At 36.4% G+C, this 25,737-nt stretch overlaps 1 protein-coding gene across 1 annotated transcript in view; it reads left to right on the top strand.

Annotated features, from left to right (window-relative positions):
- The window catches only part of SPMAP2L (sperm microtubule associated protein 2 like), a 66,581-nt gene that overhangs the window by 16,310 nt on the left and 24,534 nt on the right, over positions 1-25,737 (top strand). The window contains exons 2-5 of the mRNA XM_022563439.2: positions 827-857; positions 12,824-12,889; positions 14,997-15,125; positions 18,500-18,637. Coding sequence (XP_022419147.2) covers positions 827-857; positions 12,824-12,889; positions 14,997-15,125; positions 18,500-18,637 — 364 coding nt within the window. The remainder of the gene's footprint in view (positions 1-826; positions 858-12,823; positions 12,890-14,996; positions 15,126-18,499; positions 18,638-25,737) is intronic.

Raw genomic sequence — 25,737 nt, forward strand, 5'->3', positions numbered from 1 at the left:
GACTCGTACTACCAATTATTTTTCACAAAGTGTACTGATTTAAATACCCACCAGCAGCATGCAAGTACTCATTTCATCTTACCCTTCCAGCGTTGTTTTTTTTTTTTGCTGCTCCTTGTGGCCTGTGGGATCTTAGTTCCCTGACCAGGGATTGAACCTGAACCTGTGCCCCCTGCAGTGGAAGCACAAAGTCTTAACCACTGGACCACCAGGGAAGTCCCTGCATTGTTATCCTTTGTAAAAGAATTTTGCTCATTTGATAGTTTTTAAAAATCTCATTTTTTATTTGCATTGTTTTGATTACAAGCAAGTTTGAACTTTTTCTTATGATTATTAGCCCTTTGTGTCTCCATAGATGAATTCCTCTTCTTTGTCCGTTTAACTTTTGACACCTTCCTTAGTGTTCTCCTTATTCATCTATCCTTTTATACTCTTCAGTTATTAAGGCTATAAAGCCTTTATCATTTTACCAAATATTTCTCCAAGTTTTTATTCTCTCTAATTTTATTTTTTGACACACAGAAGTTTTGTTTGAAATATTTTAATCTGTATGTTTCCTCTGTATCTTTTGTCACCTTTAATGCAGATTAAAATCCAGTGATTAAGTAGGTATTCTCTTATTTTTGCTCTAATTCAATTTTTTTTTAATTTAATCTTTGATTTACCTGTGGTTTACTTTGATAAAGTAGTGTGATATATTTAATTTGGTCTTTTCCCTAAATAGTTACTTTTCCTAACTCCTTTATTTATTGATTTGTGATAGCTATTTTTATCATATAGTTGATTCTTACTAATCTAATTTTTGTTTTTACTTTTCTTTTTGCAGATCCTTGTCCCTGTGACTTTGTAAGGAAATGGTAAGACTATAGATATAGTACCATTTTCCCAGACTTTACTAGCTGAATGGGGCACTCAATCTGGGGCATTTGAGGTGAAAGCCTGTCTTGGGGGTTTTGAGAAGATTCCTATGCTTTCCCTTTGTCATTAGGCCCTTTTCTCATGTTAATTCCTGTGGGAAAAAGGAAAGAAGAGAGATAAAGTGATTAAAATGAAGATTTAAGAGAACTCTTCTTATATTCACTCAGTGCTTACTTGTTTGCTCAATGCTATGTGTGTCACATAATAGGGCTGAACCTTTAAGGGGCTTGGGATTCTGCACTGACAATCTCATGTCATAGATTTTGTGAAGCTCCAAGTTAATGTATCCCAGTCTCCTCTTGCCTCTAATTCAAATTCAGTAGCTAATGAAATTTCAAGAAAGTGACCTCTATGAAAAAAAAACGTGTGTATGTGTGTACATACAGTGTATAAACTAGATGCCTCCTGAAAATAAATGCTTACTCTTGGTTTGGCTAAGATATACTTAGAAGAGGTAACAGCATAGAATCATTAAAGAGAAAATACCAAGGGTTCATGTCAATGGCTCATATAGATGAGAAGTAAATAATATCAGATTTTATTTTTATCTACTCTTTTAATAAGTCAGTTAAAACCATTCATATTGTTTGTTTAACATTTACATTTATTATTATTAGTTAGACTTATTGTAAGGTCGGATCTTAACAAACGGCACCACGAAACAGAGGAAAGCTTCAAGTGAGCTTTATTAGGGAGCGCTCCCAGGCGAGGTTCACTGGTCCGAGAGAAAGGGGCCGGAGAAGTCGCACCCGGGCGAGGGTTGGGCAAGATTTTATAGGGGAAGAAGGGAAAGGGGTGTGGTGAATCTGGGAGGGCGCAGGGTATTCCTTATTTGGTGGTCTTTTCGGGTGTCCTGGGGGACCGTTGGTCCCGCCCTTCGAAAGGCGGGAAGGCTGGGCTGGGTTCAAAGACCCCAGGTCAGTTCCTGGAACTGGGTGGTGCGGAGAATTTCGGTCTGATGCAACCTGTGAATCTGATTGTGTTCCCCTGCCTCGGGCCAGTTGGCCTTACACTTATTTTGCATCTTCTATTTACTATGCTTTCTGGTTGTTTTTTCCTCACCTCTTTTAGGTATTAAATAGTACTACCTTATTATTTTTTTATTTTTTTTTCTTTTGCGGTACGCGGGCCTCTCACTGCCGTGGCCTGTCCCGTTGCGGAGCACAGGCTCCAGACACACAGGGTCAGTGGCCATGGCTCACGGGCCCAGCCGCTCGGCGGCATGTGGGATCTTCCCGGAACGGGGCACGGACCCGTGTCCCCTGCATCGGCAGGCGGACTCTCAACCATTGCACCTGCTACCTTATTTTTATGTAATACTTCGCTGTTTAAAAAGATTTTTTTTTCTCACAAGAATCCTGAGAAGTCAATAAGGTACATATAATCAACTAGATTTTACTGAGAGAAAATGAAATTAAGAGAAATTATGTCACTTTCCCAAGGTTGTATGATGGCTGAGTAGAAGATCTGGTAGAACTAACATTTACTAAGTATTACTGAATATCCACTTAAAATACCAAATTACTTCCAATAAAGGTATGCTGAATGAGCAGACTCTCCAATTACTAGATAGTGAAATCGTTTACACCTGGTAAGTTTTTATACTTAAAAAAAGACTGAAGAGAGTGTTGTTTTTTTGTGCTTGTTTGTTTGTTTTGCGTTACGCGGGCCTCTCACTGTTGTGGCCTCTGCCGTCGCGGAGCACAGGCTCCAGACGCGCAGGCTCAGCGGCCGTGGCTCACGGGCCCAGCCGCTCCACGGCATGTGGGATCTTCCCGGAACGGGGCACGAACCCATGTCCCCTGCATCGGCAGGCAGACTCTCAACTGCTGCACCACCAGGGAAGCCCAAGAGAGTGTTTTTTAAATGTTTTTGTTTTTGCTGTTATACTACTTATTGCTTTTGTTTTATTGCTTAATTTGGTTTGATTCTGTGAGAAAATTGTTCTATCTCCATTTTCTATCCGTGTCCCAGTCCTCTCAAATAATCTTGTTAAACAAATGTGCTGTACCTGATTGTTATAAAAGAAAATATTTTCTGAATATAAGCAAAATAGTCAAGTGTAAAAGAGCATTTTGACTGAAAGAGAGAATTATTTGAGTTACCCAATCAATTCAGATCTGAAATGATTTCCATAATTGTTGCTATATAAACATATATTTATTGCTCTGCACCTAAGGTAAGGATTTCCAAAACTTTCTTAGCTGTTGTCAAACTATAGGAGACTAATTATCAATGAAGACATGGAACAGCAAGGGAATCCTCATCAAAAAAAATTTGCCTTCAAGAGTTAAAATCCTTCGACCACATTCTCTTGTTTCTGCACAGGATCACGACTAGACATTGTGAGGTAATATAATACCCGAGAGAGAAGGGAAGCCTGCCTTAAGATGAAGAGATGTAGGTTGCAGATGTAGCTATGGTGACATAATGCACAATAAGTGAATGAAAAGGAGAGATATTAGTCAGACCTCCACATAGGATTAGCAGATGTTAATGAGATAATTTGCAATTGAAGTAACAATCCAATTTAAGTATCTGTAGGAATAAACGAGGAAAATGTCAACTGTCTTGTGTAAAATGATACATTAAAAGAATATTGTTTAGCTGATGAAGAAAAGGTAGGGAGGGAAATCTTGGCTTGGAGGTGATGATGGGAGCCAGCAGCTGACTTGCTTGCAAAGATTAATATATAATAAAATGTTCTGTCTGCACTAAGGCTTGCTGTTTTCCTCTACCTAGCCACCTCCCCTGGAAAGTTGGCTCAGACTGTCTCAGCAGGGCTCAAACAGTACCTACATGTCAAAACCATTCTTTTACTGAGTAAGGGTGTAGTTTTTTTGGGTTTTTTTTTTCCTTCTAGCAATGGACAGTGTCTTCATTGTTTCCTGACAGTAACATGTCTTAGGGAGTGCATTGTATCAATTACATAGCAGATCTCAAACTTTCACCACGAAAGGATCTTTTGGTTATCTCAATCCACCACCACGATTTCATGTTTGGAAATATTTTTTGTTGTTATTGTTCATTATATTTGTTAACTTAAAAAAAAATTAAGGACATGCAAAAGTACTAAACAGAGTCTTCTATCAGCGTGAAGTAATGTATGGAGTTGACATAGTTCAGAAACAAATTTGGTGTTTTGGGGAGCCTCAACAGCCTGTTGGTGGTGTCAGATTCCATTTGATTTTCTGAGATGTTCTAAAGGTTGTGGACTCCCATTATTGTCTTCATAGATCTCCTAAGGTTTGGGGAACTTTAGGCTGGGAACCCTTGAGGTAAGCATCAGAGTAGTCCTGAGGGACAAAATGCAGATAGGTTAGTTGCAATAGGAAAGGGGGTAGTTAGAAGAGTCCAGAATATGACACTGGGGGAAAAGGGTGTAGAAGCGGTATACTGTTCTTACTGCCTTCAAACCTGTATTTTACCTAGCAAACTATTTGAGTGATAACACAGTTTAAACAGTCTTAAATGTATTACTTTATCTGGTTTACTGATGGTTCCATGATTTTCCCGTATAAGATGCTTAAACTCAGTTTATATTTTAAACAACTAAATACCAATTCAATTCAATTAAATTAGCATTTACTGAGCATTTACTATTATACATGCAAGGTATCATACTAGGTGCTGTGAATGAGAAAGGAAAAAGGAACTAACATTTATTGAGTACTCACTCCATGGTTAGAATGTGCTAGGTACATAACCCTCCAAGATGGATATAGTTATTTTTATTTACAAATGAGGCTAACTGCACTGGCCTCCTGTTATTTTTCAGACATATAGGCATGCTTCTGCCCCAGGGTGTTTGCACTTGCTATCACTGCTTCAATGGGATGATCTTTTCTTGAAAAGTTTATATACCTTATCCTTGTTCAAATATAAGCTGATCAGTGATGCCTTCTTTGACCACCCTATTTAAAATTGCAACCCCGTTCCCCTCTACATACTCCTCATCCCCTTACTGACTTTATTTTTCTTTGTAGCTCTTATTGCCATCTTATATACTATGTATTTATTTTTTCATTATTGTCTTTCCGCCCTGACTTGAGGGCAAAGATTTTGTCTGTTTTGTTCCCCTATATACTCTCAGTCCTAGAACACTACTTGTTACATAGTAAGTGCTCAATAAATATTTGTTGAACAGATGAATGAAAGCTGAGAGAATTAAGTAACTTGCTCCGGGATAAGAAAATAGCACTTCATTTAAAAATAAGAAAACACAGAATATCCATTGTTGGTACTGGAATAATAATCTCTTACATGAGAAAAATGGTTGGATCAAACGTTCCATGTTTCTAAGATTGAGTGCTGCCACCATCACACTGGCCTCAGGGGAAATGTTCCATTGTTAATACTGTGGCCTGGGTGTGTGCCTAGAATCCTGACTTGCATTTCTCTGCTAGCACAGCTAAGGCAAGGCATTAAGGGGCAAATAAGTCATTACTAAAGGCTGAGGGACAACAAAAGTTGTTGAATTAAACAGAGAGTAACATGGAAATAGATAAACTGATTGAAAGATTTCGGCTTGATCTTCAGGATGGATGGCCCAGTTTTGTGACTGTACAACCTCGGGAGTTCCTGTTAATCCCCCCTTGCCTCCTCCCACTTTTTAAAAGGAGCTTCATGATGCATCAATCACCATTTAATTAGGAAGACTTCATGTAAGGGTTTGCCCGAATCCTACCTGACACCAGGCAGGGCCAGAGCTTATTTTAACATAAAGAGTTTAGAGCCTATTAGAGAGCTCAGGCAAGTGTTAGGGAGAATGCTTTTCCTCTCACCTGCCTTTTTGTACATAGAAGCACTTTCCTTGAGTAATTCTGGCCTCTTTCCTTATCCCATAATTAGACCCCCCAGGGGGTAGAAGTGACATTTGTTTGATGGGATTGGGAGAGAGAACTGGTCACTTCTGGGTCCTCTCTCTTTGGGACCTGCTTATCTACACTGAATGATCTTTGTGATCTGCTTTCTGTCACATAGCAAACTTAGCCTCTGAAGGGGGAGGCTTGCAGCCTTGGGGGACAAGTTCAATACAGGGATGTCAGGGATCTGCAGGACTCTCTTCAATATCATCTTATCAATAACAGAGAACGTATATTTTTTCTACTTGTCTGACTTCTGTGCCTATTTTTCAGTTAGTTACTAATTGTGGTAGGCAAAAAGGGTTGTTATTTATTGGGTCCTTCAAACTCCAAGCAAGTACATAAATAATTATAACATGAGCTATAGTAAAATATGTGGTGTATTAGTCTGCATAGGATAGGCAATGCTGCAGTAACAAACAAGGTACAAAACTCTCAATGACTAGATGCAATAAAAGTTTATTTACCCCTCATGTCACGATCCAGTGTGAGTTAGCTGGCTGTGCTGTACAGAATATGTAGTTTCTAGGGTCACTGCAACAGGAAAGGAGAGAGGGAGGAGGAGGACACTAGTTCTCTCTCTTTTATAAAAAAATTTTTATTGAAGTATAGTTGATTTACAATGTTGTGTTAGTTTCTGCTGTATAGCAAAGTGAATCACTTATACATATACACATATCAACTCTTTTTTTTTTTTAAGATTCTTTCCCCATATAGGTCATTACAGAGTATTGAGTAGAGTTCCCTGTGCTATACAGTAGGTTCTTATTAGTTATCTATTTTATATATAGTAGTGTATATATGTCAATCCCAGTCTCCCAATTTATCCCTCCCCATCCCCCCTGCCAGGACACTAGTTCTTAAGTGCATTGCCCTGGAGTGATACCCAACACTTCTGCTGAACGTAGACATAACTGGTCACATGGCTTCAAACAACCACAAAGGAGGCTGGGAAATGTAAAGGATTACATGGATACTTGGGGAGCACAAACCGTGTCTGCTATCAGTGGATTCAGAATAGTCAGGGAAGGTCCAAGGGAGCAGAGTAGGGCAGAACAGGGGATGAGCAGTACCCAGAGTATATTTTGCCTGTTTCATAGTTTTCTCAAAGCCAGATATTCTGTCTGAAATTTATCTATGCAGTCTCTTCAGAATCCAATGCCATCAAGCCATTTACAAAATTACTTAAATTACTTAATATGAAAATTGTGGGAGTTTGCCATTAAGTGTGCATTTTACCTGGGCTCTTCTGGAGACAATATGCTCTTGGTTATATTGTATATATATTATCTTTGTTTTATTATGTACTGTATTTTTAATGATTTTAGAAGTGAGTATTTTGGGTCCACAATATTTTTGAATACTTTGCACTTTTTAGCACTCTTCAAATCACATAAAATAGAGCATGTGGAAAGGAGGGCCTCTGGAGTGTGGAGTTGCGGACTTTGGAGAAGCTGCTGGCCTCACTGAATGATGGAACAACCTCCCGAAGGCACAGCTGAAGCAGCAGCTCAGATATAATTCTTTTTGAGGATGGTGCCTACATACTCTAGGACAAAGTATCTACTTTGAATCAAATAAATTGATGTGGTTCTGTGGCCCAATAAGAAGAATACAGTGGTGACCAGGCCCTCCCATCAGGAAACTTGCTCAAGCCTCTTAGATAGCCTCATCCACCAGAGAGCAGACAGCAGAAGTAAGAAGAACTACAATCCTGCAGCCTGTGGAACAAAAACCACATTCACAGAGAGATAGACAAGATAAAAGGGCAGAGGGCAATGTACCAGATGAAGGAACAAGATAAAACCCCAGAAAAACAACTAAATGAAGTGGAGATAAGCAACCTTCCAGAAAAAGAATTCAGAAAAATGATAGTGAAGATGATCCAGGACCTCAGAAAAAGAATGGAGGCAAAGATCGAGAAGATGCAAGAAATGTTTAACAAAGACCTAGAAGAATTAAAGAAGAAACAAACAGAGATGAACAATACAATAACTGGAATGAAAAATACACTAGAAGGAATCAAAGCAGGATAACGGAGGCAGAAGAATGGATAAGTGACCTGGAAGACAGAATGGTGGAATTCACTGCTGTGGAACAGAATAAAGAAAAAAGAATGAAAAGAAATGAAGAGAGCCTAGGAGACCTCTGGGACAACATTAAACGTAACAACATTCACATGATAGGGGTCCCAGAAGGAGAAGCGAGAGAAAAAAGACACAAGAAAATATTTGAAGAGAGTATAGTAGAAAACTTCCCTAACATGGGAAAGGAAATAGCCACCCAAGTCCAGGAAGCGCAGTGAGTCTGATACAGGATAAAGCCAAGGAGAAACACGCCAAGACACGTAGTAATCAAAATGGCAAAAATTAAAGACATTATTGAAAGCAGCAAGGGAAAAACGACAAATAACATACAAGGGAACTCCCATAAGGTTAACAACTGGTTTCTCAGCAGAAACTCTACAAGCCAGAAGGGGGTGGCATGACATATTTAAAGTGATAAAAGGGAACACCCTACAACCAAGATTACTATACCCAACAAGGATCTCATTCAGATTGGAGGGAGAAATCAAAAGCTTTACAGACAAGCAAAAGCTAAGAGAATTCAGAACCACCACACCAGCTCTACAACAAATGCTAAAGGAACTTCTCTAAGTGAGAAACACAAGAGAAGAAAAGGACCTACAAAAACAAACGCAAAACAATTTAAAAAATGGTAACAGGAACATACATATCAATAATTACCTTAAACGTGAACGGATTAAATGCTCCAACCAAAAGACACAGGCTCACTGAATGGATACAAAAACAAGACCCATCTATATGCTGTCTACAAGAGACCCACTTCAGACCTAGGGACACATACAGACTGAAATTTAGGAGATGGAAAAAGATATTCCATGCAAATGGAAATCAAAAGAAAGCTGGAGTAGCAATACTCATATCAGATAAAATAGACTTTAAAATAAAGAATGTTACAAGAGACAATGAAGGACACCACGTATTCATCAAGGGATCAACCCAAGAAGAAGATATAACAATTATAAATATATATGCACCCAACATAGGACCACCTCAATACACAAGGCAACTGCTAACAGCTATAAAAGAGGATATAGACAGTAACACCGTATAGAGGGGGACTTTAACACCTCACTTACACCAATGAACAGATCATCCAAGCAGAAATACTAAGGAAACAGAAGCTTTAAATGACACAATAGACCAGATAGATTTAATTGATACTTATAGGGCATTCCATCCAAAAACATCAGATTACACTTTCTTCTCAAGTGCGCATGGAACATTCTCCAGGATAGATCACATCTTGGGTCACAAATCAAGCCTCAGTAAATTTAAGAAAATTGAAGTCATATCAAGCATCTTTTCTGACCACAATGCTATGAAATTAGAAATGAATTACAGGGAAAAAAACGTAAAAAACACAAACACGTGGAGGCTAAACAATACGTTATTAAATAACCAAGAGATCACTGAAGAAATCAAAGAGGAAGTAAAAAAATACCTAGAGACAAATTACAATGAAAACACGATGATCCAAAACCTGTGCAATGTAGCAAAAGCAGTTGTAAGAGGGAAGTGTATAGCTATACAAGCCTACCTCAAGAAACAAGAAAAATCTCAAATAAACAATCTAACCTTACACCTAAAGGAACTAGAGAAAGAACACACAAAACCCAAAGTTAGTAGAATGAAAGAAATCATAAAGATCAGAGCAGAAATAAATGAAATAGAAACAAAGAAAACAATAGCAAAGATCAATAAAACTAAAAGCGGGTTCTTTGAGAAGATAAACAAAATTGATAAACCTTTAGCCAGACTGATCAAGAAAAAGGAGAGGACTCAAATCAATAAAATTAGAAATGAAAAAGGAGAAGTTACAACAGACACCGCAGAAATACAAAGCATCCTAAGAGACTACTACAAGTAACTCTATGCCAATAAAATGGACAACCTGGAAGAAATGGACAAATTCTTAGACAGGTATAACCTTCCAAGACTGAATCAGGAAGAAATAGAAAATATGAACAGACCAATCACAAGTAATGAAATTGAAACTGTGATTAAAAATCTTCCAACAAACAAAAGTCCAGGACCAGATGGCTTCACAGGTGAATTCTATCAAACATTTAGAGAAGAGCTAACACCCAGCCTTCTCAAACTCTTCCAAAAAATTGCAGAGGAAGGAACACTCCCAATCTCATTCTATGAGGCCACCATCACCCTGATACCAAAACCAGACAAAGATACTACAAAAAAAGAGAATTACAGACCAGTATCACTCATGAATATAGATGCAAAAATCCTCAACAAAATACTAGCAAACAGAATCCAACAACACATGAAAAAGATTGTACACCATGATAAAGTGGGATTTATCCCAGGCATGCAAGGATTCTTCAATATACACAAATCAATCAATGTAATACACCGTATTAACAAATTGAAGGATAAAAACCATATGGTCATTTTAATAGATGCAGAAAAAGCTTTTGACAAAATTCAACAGCCATTTATGATAAAAACTCTCCAGAAAGTGGGCATAGAGGGAACTTTCCTCAACACAATAAAGGCCATATATGACAAACCCACAGCAAACATTCTCAATGGTGAAAAACTGAAAGCATTTCCTCTAAGATCAGAACAAGACAAGGATGTCCACTCTCACCACTATTATTCAGCATAGTTTGGAAGTCCTAGCCACAGCAGTCAGAGAAGAAAAAGAAATAAAAGGAATACAAATTGGAAAAGAAGAAGTAAAACTGTCACTGTTTGCAGATTTTATTATACTATACATAGAGAATCCTAAAGATGCCACCAGAAAACTGCTAGAGCTAATCAATGAATTTGGTGAAGTTGCAGGGCATAAAATTAATGCACAATAATCTCTTGCATTCCTATACACTAATGATGAAAAATCTGAAAGAGATATGAAGGAAACACTCCCATTTACCACTGCAACAAAAAGAATAAAATACCTAGGAATAAACCTACCTAGGGAGACAAAAGACCTGTATGCAGAAAACTATAAGACACTGCTGAAAGAAATTAAAGATGATACAAACAGATGGAGAGATATACCATGTTCTTGGATTGGAACAATCAATATTGTGAAAATGACTATACTATCCAAAGCAATCTACAGATTCACTGCAATCTCTATCAAATTACCAATGGCACTTTTTACAGAACTGGAACAAAAAAATCTTAAAATTTTTATGGAGACACAAAAGACCCCAAATAGTCAAAGCAGTCTTGAGGGAAAAAAACGGAGCTGGAGGAATCAGACTCCCTGACTTCAGACTATACTACAAAGCTACAGTAATCAAGACAATATGGTACTGGCACAAAAACAGAGATATAGATCAATGGAACAGGATAGAAAGCCCAGAGATAAACCCATGCACCTATGGTCAACTAATCTATGACAAAGGAGGCAAGGATATACAATGGAGAAAAGACAGTCTCTTCAATAAGTGGTGGTGGGAAAACTGGACAGCTACATGTAGAAGAATGAAATTAGAACACTCCCAAACACCATACACAAAAGTAAACTCAAAATGGATTAGAGACCTAATTGTAAGATTGGACACTGTAAAACTCTTAGAGGAAAACATAGGAAGAATACTCTTTTTTTTTTGCGGTACATGGGCCTCTCACTGTTGTGGCCTCTCCCGTTGCAGAGCACAGCCTCCGGACACGCAGGCTCAGCGGCCATGGCTCACGGGCCCAACCACTCCGCAGCATGTGGGATCCTCCCAGACCGGGTCACGAACCCATGTCCTCTGCGTTGGCGGGCAGACTCTTAACCACTGCACCACCAGGGAAGCCCAGGAAGAACACTCTTTGATGTAAATCATAGCAAGATCTTTTTTTGATCCACCTTCTAGAGTAATGGAAATAAAAATAAAAATAAACAAATGGGACCTACTGAAACTTAAAAGCTTTTGCACAGCAAAGGAAACTACAACCAAGACGAAAAGACAACCCTCAGAATGGCAGAAAATATTTGCAAATGAATCAACAAAGGATTAATCTTGAAAATATATAAACAGCTCATGCAGCTCAATATTAAAAAAAAAAAACAACCCAATTCCAAAATGGGCAGAAGAACTAAATAGACATTTCTCCAAAGAAGACATACAGATGGCCAAGAAGCACATGAAAAGCTGTTCAACATCACTAATTTTAGAGAAATGCAAATCAAAACTACAATGAGGTATCCCCTCACACCAGTTAGAATGGGCATCATCAGAAAATCTACAAACAAATGCTGGAGAGGGTGTGGAGAAAAGGGAACCCTCTTGCACTGTTGGTGGGAATGTAAATTGATACAGCCACTATGGAGAACAATATGGAGGTTCCTTAAAAAATTAAAAATAGAATTACCATACGACCCAGCAATCCCACTACTGGGCATATACCCAGAGAAAACCATAATTCAAAAAGAGTCATGCACCACAATGTTAATTACAACACTATTTACAATAGCCAGGTCATGGAAGCAACCTAAATGCCCATCGACAGATGAATGGATAAAGAAGAGGTGGTACATATATACAATGGAATATTACTCAGCCATAAAAAGGAACAAAATTGGGTCATTTTTAGAGACATGGATGAATCTAGAGAGTGTCATACAGAGTGAAGTAAGTCCGAAAGAGAAAAACAAATGTCATATATTAACGCATATATGTGGAACCTAGAAAAATGGTACAGATGAACTGATTTGCAGGGCAGAAATTGAGACAGAGATGCAGAGAACAAACTTCTGGACACCAAGGGGGGAAAGTGGAATTGATATTGGGATTGATATATATATACACTAATATGTATAAAATGGATAACTAATAAGAACCTGCTACATAAAAAAAAAAGAAAATTAAAAAAAAATCACATTAAATAAGACATTGGTTTTTCTTTCTCCCTCTAATGAGATTTGTTTGAGTAGGAGTCATCTAATGTAATCATATTTGTTAAACATTCTCTTTGAATTAATCATCTGATATTTGTTAGTTCTTTTTCTAGGAAGAGAATTCAAGATCTTTCTAGGCCTAAGAAACAATGGGGAGCCCCAGATAGGTAAGGCAATATTATGTAGTCTTGTGTGTGATGATGTATTCCTTACATTAAGTAGGTAAGTATTATTTTTACCTGTCCACTAACTGGATCCACTGAATCAATATTTTCACCTCAGTTGAGTCAACACATAGAAGGCAAACCCTAGGTCATTGATTCTCAAATTTGACTGCACACTGCAATCACCTGGAAAATTTTCAAACTGACTGATGCTTGAGTCCTGTTCCCAGAAATCCTGACTCATTTGGCCTAGGGTGCAGCATAGGCTTCAGGAGTGTTAAAAGCTCCCCAGATGATTCCAATACGCAGACAGGTTTGAGAACCACTGTCCCAGGGCATTATTCCACACTCACGTGAAACACTTGTGTCTATCCTCCAAGTTCAACTTTGTTGCTTCTAACAGCTGGTCCTGCTGTCTCTAAGCCTCTGCCTAGAGCATACCTGTGTTCTAGATTTCCAGCAGGCTGGACCCACTGTCTTTCCACTTTTGGTCACAGGACTCCCCCTTTTCTTTTTTGGCTCCCGAGTGAAGCCTGAATTTTTTTTTTTTTGTCTGATCTCCTATTGCTTTTTTATTTTTTAAATTAATAGATTTTATTTTTTAAAGCAGTTTTAGATTTACAGAAAAACTCAACAGAAGTACAGAGAAGTACAGAGAAAGTTTCTATATTACCACCCACTAGTTTCCCCTGTTATTAACATTATTATCTTGCATTAATGTGATACACTTGTTACAATTAATGAATGAATATTGACAAATTATTATTCACAAAAGTCTGTAGTTTACATTAGGGTTCACTTTTTGTGTTGTACAGTTCTATGGGTCTTGACAAATGCATAATGTCATATATTCATTACTACATTATTATACAGAATAGTTTCAGTGCCCTAAAAATTACTTGTGCTCCACTTATAGATCCCTTCCCTCTCTCCCTCTTCTTCAGACCCCTGGTGACCACTGATCTTTTAACTATATCTATAGTTTTACATTTTCCAGAATGCCATATAATGTTGGAATTGTACAATGTGTAAATTTTTCAGACAGGCTTCTTTCACTTAGAAATATGCATTTAGGGTTCCTCCATGGCTTTCATTTCAGTAGCAATTTCTTTTTAGCATTGAGTAATATTCTGTAGTCTGGATGTACCATAGTTTATCTGTTCACCTACTGAAGGACATGTCGGTTGGTTCTGATTTTTGGCAGTTTTGAATAAAGTTGCTATAAATATTCATATGCAGGTTTTGTGTAGATACAAGTTTTCACCTCATTTGGGTAAATACCTAGGAGTGCAATTACTGGATCATATGGTAAGAATATGATCTTAGCTTTGTCAGAAACTACGAAACTGTCTTCCAGAGTGTCTGCACTATTCCCACCAGCAATGAATGAAAGTTCCTGTTGCTCCACAGTGTCATCAGTGGTTTATATTTTAGCCCTTCTAATAGGTGTGTAGTGCTATCTCATTATTTTAATTTGCAATTCCGTAATGACATGATGATGAGCGTATTACATATGCTTATTTGCCATCTGTATATTGTCTTTTGTAAAGTGTCTATTCAGATCTTTTGCCCACTGATCGGGTTGTTTTCTTATTGTTGAATTTTAAGAGTTCTTTGTATATTTTGAATACCAGTATTTTATCAGATGATATAGACTGAATGTTTATGTCCCCTTAAAATTTATATGTTGAAATCCCAACCCCCAGTGTGATGGTATTTGGAGGTGGGGCCTTTGGGAGTTGATTAGGTCTGACCACCTGGTACAGTGCTTTACCCAAACTGGGAGCACAGTGTAGATAAGTGGCATGCCCATTTTTTGCTGACCTGACTATAAATTACAGTGTTAATTACATGTTGGCAGAAATAGAACTATCTCTAATAGGTTCATTTTTGGTCAGCATCTTTTAAGACAGTAGATAAAACAGTCTTGTTCTTGTTTTAACTTCCATAAGTAGTTTATTCAGCTTCTGATGTCTGGAAACTGTAAAATTTTGTAATAGAGATAGTTCTTGAAGTGAAGTAAAATTAGTAGAGAAGACATCAAGAGCCATTTCTAAGATGCCAATTAGCAGTGAATTTCTTACCATTATATTTTTCTGCTTTTTAACAGAAAACTGTTTTGGGGAAATCAAGATCCTATTCGCCCTGTTTCCCGGAATGCTTTGAAGGCTCAACTGACCAAAAGACTTGAGAACCTTGCCCAGCCTAAGGAAGTCTCCCACGGATATGTACCTAACAGGTTAGTATTTGTGTGTTATCAGGAACACAAAATTTATTGGGGATTAGGGATTCTATATCTGTTTCCAATCTGATGCTACAGTAAAACTTTTCCAGAGCAACATCTAATATTTAGCTGTTGCAGACTTGTATTATATTTTATAGTGTCTTGGCTTATCACAATTTTGATTTTTTAATAAAATAAGGGTAGTATGCAAGGATATGTACCATATATAACACTGTTGTGGATGAACTTATTTGTGCATGAAACTGTGAATTTTGTATACCACCCATGGGCATGGTTACCATAAGTTAATTAGGGCATCTAAAGGTAATAATGTTAAGACTTTTGACGCCCATTGCAAATTTGTTTTTGGTGCATGTTTGTTGAATGACTGGACTTTCTGCTGGTTGGCTCTTTGAGGAAAGATGGTGAGGTGTAGGGAAGATGGGTACAGGCAGTGAGGGAGGTTAATGTAAAGAAAAAAGTGAAGATGCTATTATTTATCTGAAGTTTGGTTTCCATGATAATTGAGGTAGCCATTTCTCTCCTCTTTCACTATACAACTTTAGTCAAAAGTCAGCAAACTTTTTCTGGAAGGGGCCAGATATAAAGTTGGCCATTAAATATCTCCAACTCTGGGAGAAAGCAGCTACAGACATGTGTAAACCGAGAATGCCTGTGTTCCAATAAAATTTTAGAATTTTTGCATCTGTGTTCATGAGGGATATTGGTCTGCAGTTTTCTTGTAATATCTTTGTTTTTTGTAATGTCTTTGTTTATGGCAATGCTGTCCTCATAGAATCAATGGGAAAATGTATAGAATTGGTATTTATTACTTCTTCTCTGTGGGCTCCAATTACACATTAGGCTGCTTGGATTTGTCCTACAGCTCATTGAATCTGTTCTCTTTCCCTCTCTTTCTGTTTTATTTCTCTCTGTGTTTTCACTAGCCATTTTCTCTGTAGTGTATAATATACTATTAATCCTATCCAGGGTAATTTTTATTTCATGTGTCATAGTTTTTATCACTAGAAGTTCAATTTGGGGATTTTTTATATCTCATCTCTACTTGCTCAATTTTTTAATCTCCTTGCCTACTAATTCTATACTATGTCATTTGTGGGTCTGTTTCTAGGGATTGATTTTTCTCATTATTGGTAATAATTTGCTGCTTTTATATGTTTGCTGCTTTTTTATATGTTGGAAATGCTTATGCTATAATATTAAGTGAAAAAAATTAAATAGAAAACTGTATTATGATATGATCCTCTTTTTATTTTTAATAATGTTTATTCATCAAACATGTCATGATCTTTACCATCTCAAGACCTTATTCATATTTCTCCCTCTGCCTGCAGTGCTTACAATGACTAAGACTTTCTGGTCCTTAAGTCTCAGCATAGGTCTCAGCTTTTCAGAGGGACTTTCCTGACTGCTCTTCTCCATATAACATTCCACCTCCTCACAGACCTACTCGGAAAGCCTCTATCTCTGTTGCATAGTCCATGCCCTTCATAGCACTTATCACAACTATCTACCGAATTTTTGCTATTCTCCTCCCAACATAGAGAAGAAGCTCCAAGAAAGCAGTGATTGTGTCTGTCTTACTTTCTGCTCTCTCCTTAGTGCCTAACAGTGCCTGGTGTTCAATAAGTATTGAGTGTATGAGTCAGGAAATATTTTTCTAAAGTATTGTTGTCTCTGAATGGCAGGATAATATATGCTTTTTGTTTTTCTCTCTTAAACTTTTCTTGCTCTTACAAAGTTTCTATAATGAATATTTGTCTCTTTTACAATGAGAAAAATGCAGAGTACTCTATATTAAAATAATATTTGAGTACCTGCTACATTGATGGAATGGTGAGACTTGGATGTGTGAATGACTACAAGACAAGAGAAGCACCTAAAGGCAGCAGCTATACATTCTATTAATATACAGTATCTATAAGCAGAAAAGATATGTACACATGAAATTTAGAATTAATATACAAGTTAGTTAATAAAATTTTATTTGAATAGTGCTTTGTAACTTAATAAAATGACTTATATTCTCTTATTTAATCTTCCTAACCACCATAAGATGTATTATTTTCTCCATCTTCTAGAACACTCATGTACTTCTAGTTGTTGGCAGACTAAGGCATAAGTATTATGGTTTGGTGTTAACCACTCCCACCTCAGAGAATGTTGAATAATTGAGTTATGTCTCTGGTGTCCTCCCATCTTTCTTCTTCTTCTTCTTTTTTTTGGTTTTTTTTTGTTTGTTTGTTTGTTTTATTTGCTTCTTGGACTTCTACCCTTTGCCCTACTCTCCAAGAGCATCTTACCTTTGTGCTGCTCACTCCTTCCTTCCACCCACTGTGCCCTCCTTTCTTGGGTCTGATCTCTTCCAAATGCCCCCCTGTTCAAAATCACCTCTTCCTTCTCTGTCTCCAATTCCCAAACTGAACTCCCAGTTCCTGCAAAAGGCAAATCCCAGGTAAGTGCTGGAGGTTCTCTGCCTGTCAGAGCTTGGCTGTGTATGTGGGTGGCAGTGGCTGAGTCAGCTCTGTCAGGCAGTAGAGCCAGGGCTGCATAGTCTCAAGGCCCTTAAAAGCAGATGTGTGATGGTATAGATGGGTCTCAAGTCTGAGTGGTCAAAAACAAGGGAAATACAGGCTTAAACCCAGACCAAGGCTTATATTAGCAACCAGCAGACAGAAGCCTGGGCAGATGAACGCAGAGCCATATCTATGAATGTCCTAAAGGAGCAGAGGTCCTTTGGAAAATAATAGAAGCAGGAGTGGGACTACGATCTAAATTAACGCCAGGTTAAAGTAGTCAATATCACTTCTTTTTCCACTAATGATAATATTTTGATAAAGGAAAGATTGAAGGGCAGGAGTGATAAGAAGAACAATATTATTATCTTAAATAAAATCTTAATAAACAAAACCTGATAATGATTAAATAATCTACAAACCATGATCAAGTAGCATTTATTCCTAAGCTCAGAGGTCTTTAACATAAAGAAAAGCATCATGTAATTTATCCTATTAACTAAAAATTTAGTAAAAATATTTAAATTGTCTATATAGATGCTAAAGAAAATATTTTATTTAAAAAGCAGCAAATTTTCTCTTCATCAGGGTAATTTTTGGTCTATTTAGAAAATGAACTTTATTATAGAAAATTGTCTGTTTTAGAATAGGATATTAGAAGACAGCTGAAAACTTGATGGCTTATAACTGTTTCTAATTTCTGCCTATGTAGAAAATAGCTCAGCAGCGAAGGGATAAACTGTCATATCCACTCCCCTAGACCTGGGGGGTGGGGGTCAGTGTTGGAAATTACTATGGTAATTTGAATTCATGCCTGTTTCGTTCACTTCTTTTCTCTTTTACGACTTGCAGGGTTCAGTATTATTACAGCTGCGGTAGAGAGTCTGTAATCTGGGAGATCCCTTCTCCTGCACTGTTTTGCCAACCTTCCAAAAGGATCCAGAAGCTGGCACAGCCCAACAGATTCAAGAAAGGGTATCTAATAAATAGGTAAAGTACCTTGAGAATCTCCATAAATTCTCATCTAATTTGGTGAATGTCACAATATTGTTGTTCTAATTTTAGTGTATGCAATTTCATAAAATAAAAGTCCACTTGTGTTTCAAAGCATCAGGGTGAAAAATCAAATATTTGCAGCAATTGTGGGTAATCAGAATATCATCATCAATAATTACATTTGACTCAAATTGTAGTGAAGCTAAAATTCACACTAAACTTACCACTGTCAGCCAATTTAAAAATATGCAAATGAAACATTACAGGTTTTTTCAATTCATGTTCTCTTACGTCTCTGTGACTGCAAATGCTCTTCCTTCTGCTTTAAATTCTGAAATTCTCCTTGTCTTTAAAAGACAGATTAGGAAATTCCCTGGTGGTCCACTGGTTAGGACTTCATGCTCTCACTGCTGAGGGCCTGGGTTCAATCCCTGCTGGGGGAACTAAAATGCCATAAGCCACGCAGCATGGCCAAAGAAAAAAAGAGCTTAGGTGTTACTTTCCACATGGGAGTTAAGATTGTGATAAGGTTATTGGAAAAAATGTTAGGTTGCATTAGTGGAATATGTACACTGTACACGTTCCACCAAGTGTGGAGTGTGATAGTACTACTGTACACTACTTTAATCAGAACACATTACATATATGTGTCCACTTATGGATGTTATACCTGAAGAAACTGATAATAAATTTGAGACTATTCAGAGGTGACGAATGAGATGTTGATTCTTCTGGAAGCTATGTTATATGAACAATAGTTAAGAGAAATAATACGTTTAGCTTAGAGAAGACACCTAAGTAGCAGTGATAGCTATGTTTCAAGGGTCAGCATCTGAAAGAGGAAAGGGAAGTCAAAGTAAAATTACTTAGAACTAGAAGTAGAACGAGGAATTTACAGAGCAGCTGATGTCAGCTAAGTGTAGAAAAATCTTTCTGGTAGCTATGCAGTAATGGAGGCGTTTATTTGGAAGGGTCAACTGCCAACTCCACCCAAATCCCTGAAAATGTTCAAGCACAAACTGGAATGATGACTATACATGGATTTTAGAAAAGATTCCTGTATTCAGGCATAGGTTGAACTGGACAACTTGAGTCTTTTTCCATCATAGAATCCAGCAAAAGTGGCCCAATTCCTCCACAAAATTTGCTTATTTGTCAGTTTATTAAATAAAATCTGTTAAGTTAGTTAGAATATGCATGTAAATCTGGTAAAGATCTGTATCTATAAACTAGAAGAATACTTTAATTATCTGTTACCAATTTTTGAGACATCTGAGATTGACATTTCATATAAGTGAAACCCCCTTGAGTGCTAAAATTTCTTGTATTTTTAGAAGTTTGTTTCCCTGCTTTCCTAAGGAGATTCTTTTGAAACTGAACATACATGTAACCTTTTTCCATTGGCTTGAGATATTTATTATGAACATCAACTATCACATAATGATTTAATTTGGTAAACCTCTCAGAAAGTGTTTAAGTATGAAGTACATTGCTTAGGCTAAGTGGTCTGACCTCTTCAGATTATGATATTCACTTTTCATAGTTTTCCTGTCATTTGTCTTTTTATTGGGAGCATAGTCTCTAAGTAGCCTCTTTTCTGATCTTTTGTGCTCTGGAAACAGATAACCAAGCTTGTTCAGAATTGTATGGGGGGAAAATGCAAGTGCTTAATGAAGACACACAGGGTTGTCCAATAAATGTACTACATGAGCCTGGACTTTGTGACATATATTTTAGCTGATTCACTAGAGGGCTCAACAGTAGATTTGAGCAGTCAGAAGAAAGAATCAGCAAACTTAAAGATAGGTCAGTGAAGATGATCAAGTCTGAGGAACAGAAAGAAAAAAGAATAAAATAAAATAAACAAAGCCTCAAAGCCCTGTAAGACAGCATCGAGGGTATTAACATATTGATAATGGGAATTTCATAAAGAGAGTAGAGAGATAAAGGGGCAGAAGGAATATTTAAAGAAACAATGGCCAAAAGCTTCCCAGCTTAGATGAAAAACAACCTTCACATCCAGGTAACTCAACAAACTCCAAGTGTGATATACTCAAAAAGATCTACAACCTGACACATCATAATCAAACTGTCCACCATCAAAGACAAAGAGAGAATCTTGAAAGCAGCAAGAGAAGTGACTCATCATATGCAAAGGATCTGCAATAAGGTTAACAGGTGGCCTCTCATCAGAAACCATAGAGGCCAGAAGGCAGTGGCATGACATATTTAAAGCACTGAAAGAAAAATACTGCCAGCCAAGAATACTCTAGCTAACAAAATTATCCTTCAAAAATAAAAGAAATTAAGACATTTCCAGTTAAACAAAAACTGAGAAAATTCATCACAGCAGACCTGCTTTACAGTAAATACTAAAGGGAGTCCTTCAGGCTAAAATGAAAGGACACTAGACAATAACTTGAATCCACATGAAATAAAGAAATAAAATTGAGTTAACTACATAGGTAAATATAAAAGATAGTATACCTGTATTTTTCTGTTTGTAACCCTTTTATTCTCCTACATAATTTAAAGGACAACTGCATAGGACTTCCCTGGCAGTCCAGTGGTTAAGACTCCATGCTCCCAATGCAGGGGGCGCAGGTTCAATCCCTGATCAGGGAATGAATATCCCACATGCCGCGTGGCATGGGCAAAAAAAAAAAAAAAAGACAACTGCATAAAGCAATAATTATAAATCTGTGTTGATGGACATACAATGTATTAAAAAACAGCCCAAAGAGGGGAGGGAATGGAGTGATATTAATCTGAATTAGATTGTTATAAGTTAAGATATACAGGGTAACAACTAAGAAAATAATTTTTAAAATATAGTAAAAGAAATAACAAGGAATTTAAAGGGTACACTAGAAAATATCTAACATGGAAGAAGGGAGGAATGGAGGAATAGAGGAATAAAAAGATGTAACATGTGAAAAACAAAAGCAAAATGGCAAGCATAAGTTCCATGTTATGAGTAATTGCATTAAATGCAAATGAACTGTCCAATCAAAAGGCAGGGATTGACAGAATGGATTAAAAGAACGTACTCAGTAGTATGCTGTCTATAAGACACATACTTTAGATTCAAAGAAATATATAAGCTGAAAGGAAAAGAATGACAAAAGATATACTATGAAAACTAACTAAAGTGAGTGGATATACTCATATTGGACGATTAGACTTTAAGACAAAGAAGGACATTTTATAGTAATGAAATGGTCAATCCATTAGAGAACTATAACAATTATAAACATATATATACCTAACAACAAGAACCCAAAATAGATGAAGCAAAACCTGGTAGAATTGAAAAGAGAAATAGATAATTCAACAAGTTCAGTTTTTCAATACTGTACTTTCAATAATAGAAAGAATAACAAGCAGAAGATCAACAAGGAAATAGAAGGCTTGAACAATACTATAAACCAAAAATATCTAATTGACATTTATAGGACACTATACCCAACAATAGCAGAACACACATTCTTCTCAAGTGCACATGGAATATTCTCTAGGATAGATCATGTATTAGGTCATAAAACAAATGTCAATAAATTTATAAGAATTGAATTCATAAAAAATCTGTTCTCTGACCACAATGATGAAATTAGGAACCAATAGCAGAAGAAAAAATTTAAATATGTGTAATTAAATACACTCCTAAACAAACAATGGGTCAAAGAATAACTCACTTTGATGTTAATAAAATGAAAACAATATACCAAAACTTATGAGATACAGCTAAGCTAGTGATTAGTGGGACATTTTAGCTGAAGATACCTACATAAAAAATAAAAAAGATTGCAAATTGTAACCTAATCTTCCATCTTAAGAGATTACAAATGGAAAAGCAAACTAATTCAAACAAGCAGAAAGAAGGAAATTATAAAGATTAGTGTGGAAATGAATAGAAACCAGAAAGACAGAGAAAATCAACAAAACTGAAAGTTGGCTCTTTGAAAAGATCAACAAAACAAACCTTTGGCTAGACTTATCAAGACAAGACAGAAGGCTCAAATTACTATAATCATGAAAGAAAGAAGGGACCTTTCTAAGGAATCATTTGCAAAAGAAGGGTTGCAAATTGATCTTATAGAGAGAAAAAAGTATTATAAGGGATTACTATGAGCAATTGTAAGGCCAACAGATTAGATAACATAAACGAAATGGACAAATTCCTAGAAAGACAAACCACTGAAACTGACTGAATAATAGAAAATCTCACCAGACCCATAACAAATAAAGAGATTTAATTAATACTTTTTAAAAACTCCCTATGAACAGCTCAGGAACAGATGCCTTCATTGATGAATTCAATGATATGCTTAGAGAAGACCTAGACCAATCCTGCAGATTCTTCCAAAAGGTAGGTCACTTCCCAACTCATTCCATGAGGTCCATGTTACCCTGATACCAAACCAAAAAATGTTTGTAATGACAAGAGAAGAAAATGACAGACAATATTTCTTATGAATATATGTGTAACAATTCATACCAAAATACTACCAAACCAAATCCAAATATACATGCAGCAATCCACACCAAAATACTACCAAAGCATATCAAACAATATATAAAAATAATTACGCACCATGACCAAGTTGGATTTATTCTAGGAATACAAGAATGTGTTGAGTTCAACATACTAAAATCAATGTAATACACCAAATTAATAGAATAAAAAACCCCAAAACTACATGATTACCTGAATAGACTCAGAAAAAGCACTTAACAAAATTTAACACATATCATACTCAACAAACTAGGTATAGAAGTGAACTTCCTCAGCTTGATAAAGGGCATCTACAAAGAGCCCACAGCTATCATCATAATTAGTGGTGAAAGACTAAAACCTTTCACCCTAAGATCAGGAATAAGACAAGAACATCAGCTCTCACCACTTCTATTCAACATCATACTAGAGGTTTGAGTCAGGGCAGTTAGGCAAGAGAAAGAAATAAAGCTATTCAGGTTGTAAAGGAAGAAGTATTGATAACTCTCTACTCATAGATGACATGATCTTATATATAGAAAACGTCAGGGAATCCACATGAAAACGATTAGAGCTAATAAATTAGTTCAGGAAGGCACAGAATCCAAGATCAATATACAAAAATCAATTGTATATCTATCCACTAGCAATGAACAATCTGAAAATGAAATTAAGAAACAGTTCCATTTACAGCAACGTCAAAAAGCACAAAACAATACGTGCAATGGAATATTAGCCTTAAAAAGGAAGAAAATTCTGACAAATGCTACAACATGGATGAACCTTGAGGACATTATGCTAAATGAAATAAGCCAGTCACAAGAAACCAAATACTGTATGACTCCACTTATACACAGTACCAACTGTAGTCAAATTCATACACAGAAAGTAAGATGGTGGTTGTCAGGGGCTAGGGGGTGGGGAGAATGAGGAGTTGTTTAATGGGTATAGAGATTTGCATGACGAAAATTGTTCTGGAGGTTGGTTGCACAACAATGTGAATGCATTTAATGCTACTGTACTACACACTGAAAAATGGTGAAGATGGTAAATTTTATGTTATATGTATTTTAATATAATTAAAAATAAAAGAACAAAATACTGAGGAATAAACTTAACAAAAGAAGTGCAATGTACGTACACAGAAAACTACAAACGTTGAAAGAAATTGAAGATTTAAATACATAGAAAGACATTCTCTGTTCATGGATTAGAAGTCTTAATTTTGTTATGATGACACTTCTCACCAAATTGATCTACAGATTTAGTACAATCCCTATTAAAAGTCCAGCTCTCCTTTTTGGGTAGAAATTGACAAGGTGATTCTAAAATTCATATAGAAATGCAAGAGACCTAGAATAGCAAAAACAATCTTGAAAAAGAATAACAAAGTTGGAAGACTTACAGCTTCTGATTTGAAAACTTACTAAAAAGCTACAGTAATCAAAACAGTGTGTTACTGGCATAAGAATAGACATGTAGATCAATGGAATAGAGTTGAGAGGCCAGAAATAAACCCTTATGGTATATGTCAGTTGATTTTTGACAAGGATGCCTAGACAGTTTAATTGAGGAAGAATAGTCTTTTAAACAAATGGTGGTAGGATAACTGGATATCTACATGCAAAAGAATGAAGTTGAACCCCTACTTCACACCATACACAAAAGTTAATTCAAAATGGATCACAGACCTAAATATGAGAGCTAAAATTATAAAACTCGTAGAAGAAAACATAGGCATATATCTCTATGACCTAAGCAGTGGTTTCTTAGATATGACACCCAAAACACATGTGACAAAAATACAATAAATTGGACTTCATTAAAAGTAAAAACTTTTGTGCATCAAAGGACACTCTCAAGGGAATGAAAAGACAACTGGTAAATTGTGAGAAAATATTTGCAGATCATATATCTGATAAGAGACTAGTATTCAGAATATATACAAAGAATTCTTAATACTGTTCAAAAAAGACAACCCAATTTAAAAAATAAGCAAAAAACTTGAATAGACATTTCTCCACAGAAAATATACAAGGAACAAGAAGCACATGAGAAGATGCTAAATATCATTAGTCATCTTGGAATTGCATGTTAAAACCCTGAGATTCTACTTCACACCTCTAGAATGGCAATAATAATAATTAATAAAGAGAAAATTACTTGGAGAGGATGTGGAGAAATTGAAACCCTCATATATTGCTGGTGGGAATGTAAACTGGTGACGCTTACGTGGAAAATAGTTTTCCAGGTCCTCAAAATGTTAAACATAGAATTATCATACAATCAGCAACTCCACTCCTAGGCATGTACCCAAGACAGTTGAAAACATATGTTCACACGAAAGCTTGTACATGAATATTCACAGCATCATTCCAAAATAGCCAAAAAGTGGAAGCAACTCAAATGTTCATCAGTGGTTGCATGGATAAACAAAATGTGACAAATCCATATAATGGGATATTATTCAACCATAAAAGGAAAGAGATACTCATACATGACTCTTAAAAATATGCCAAGTGAAGGAAGCTAGACAAAAAACGTGACATATTTGTATGATTCCATGTATTTGAAATTTCCAGAATAGGCAAATTCATAG

This window comes from Delphinapterus leucas, chromosome 5, assembly GCF_059928025.1.
Source record: "Delphinapterus leucas isolate spDelLeu-1000000601 "Yukka" chromosome 5, BTC_Dleu_Yukka2, whole genome shotgun sequence".
NCBI classification, from domain to species: domain Eukaryota; kingdom Metazoa; phylum Chordata; class Mammalia; order Artiodactyla; family Monodontidae; genus Delphinapterus; species Delphinapterus leucas.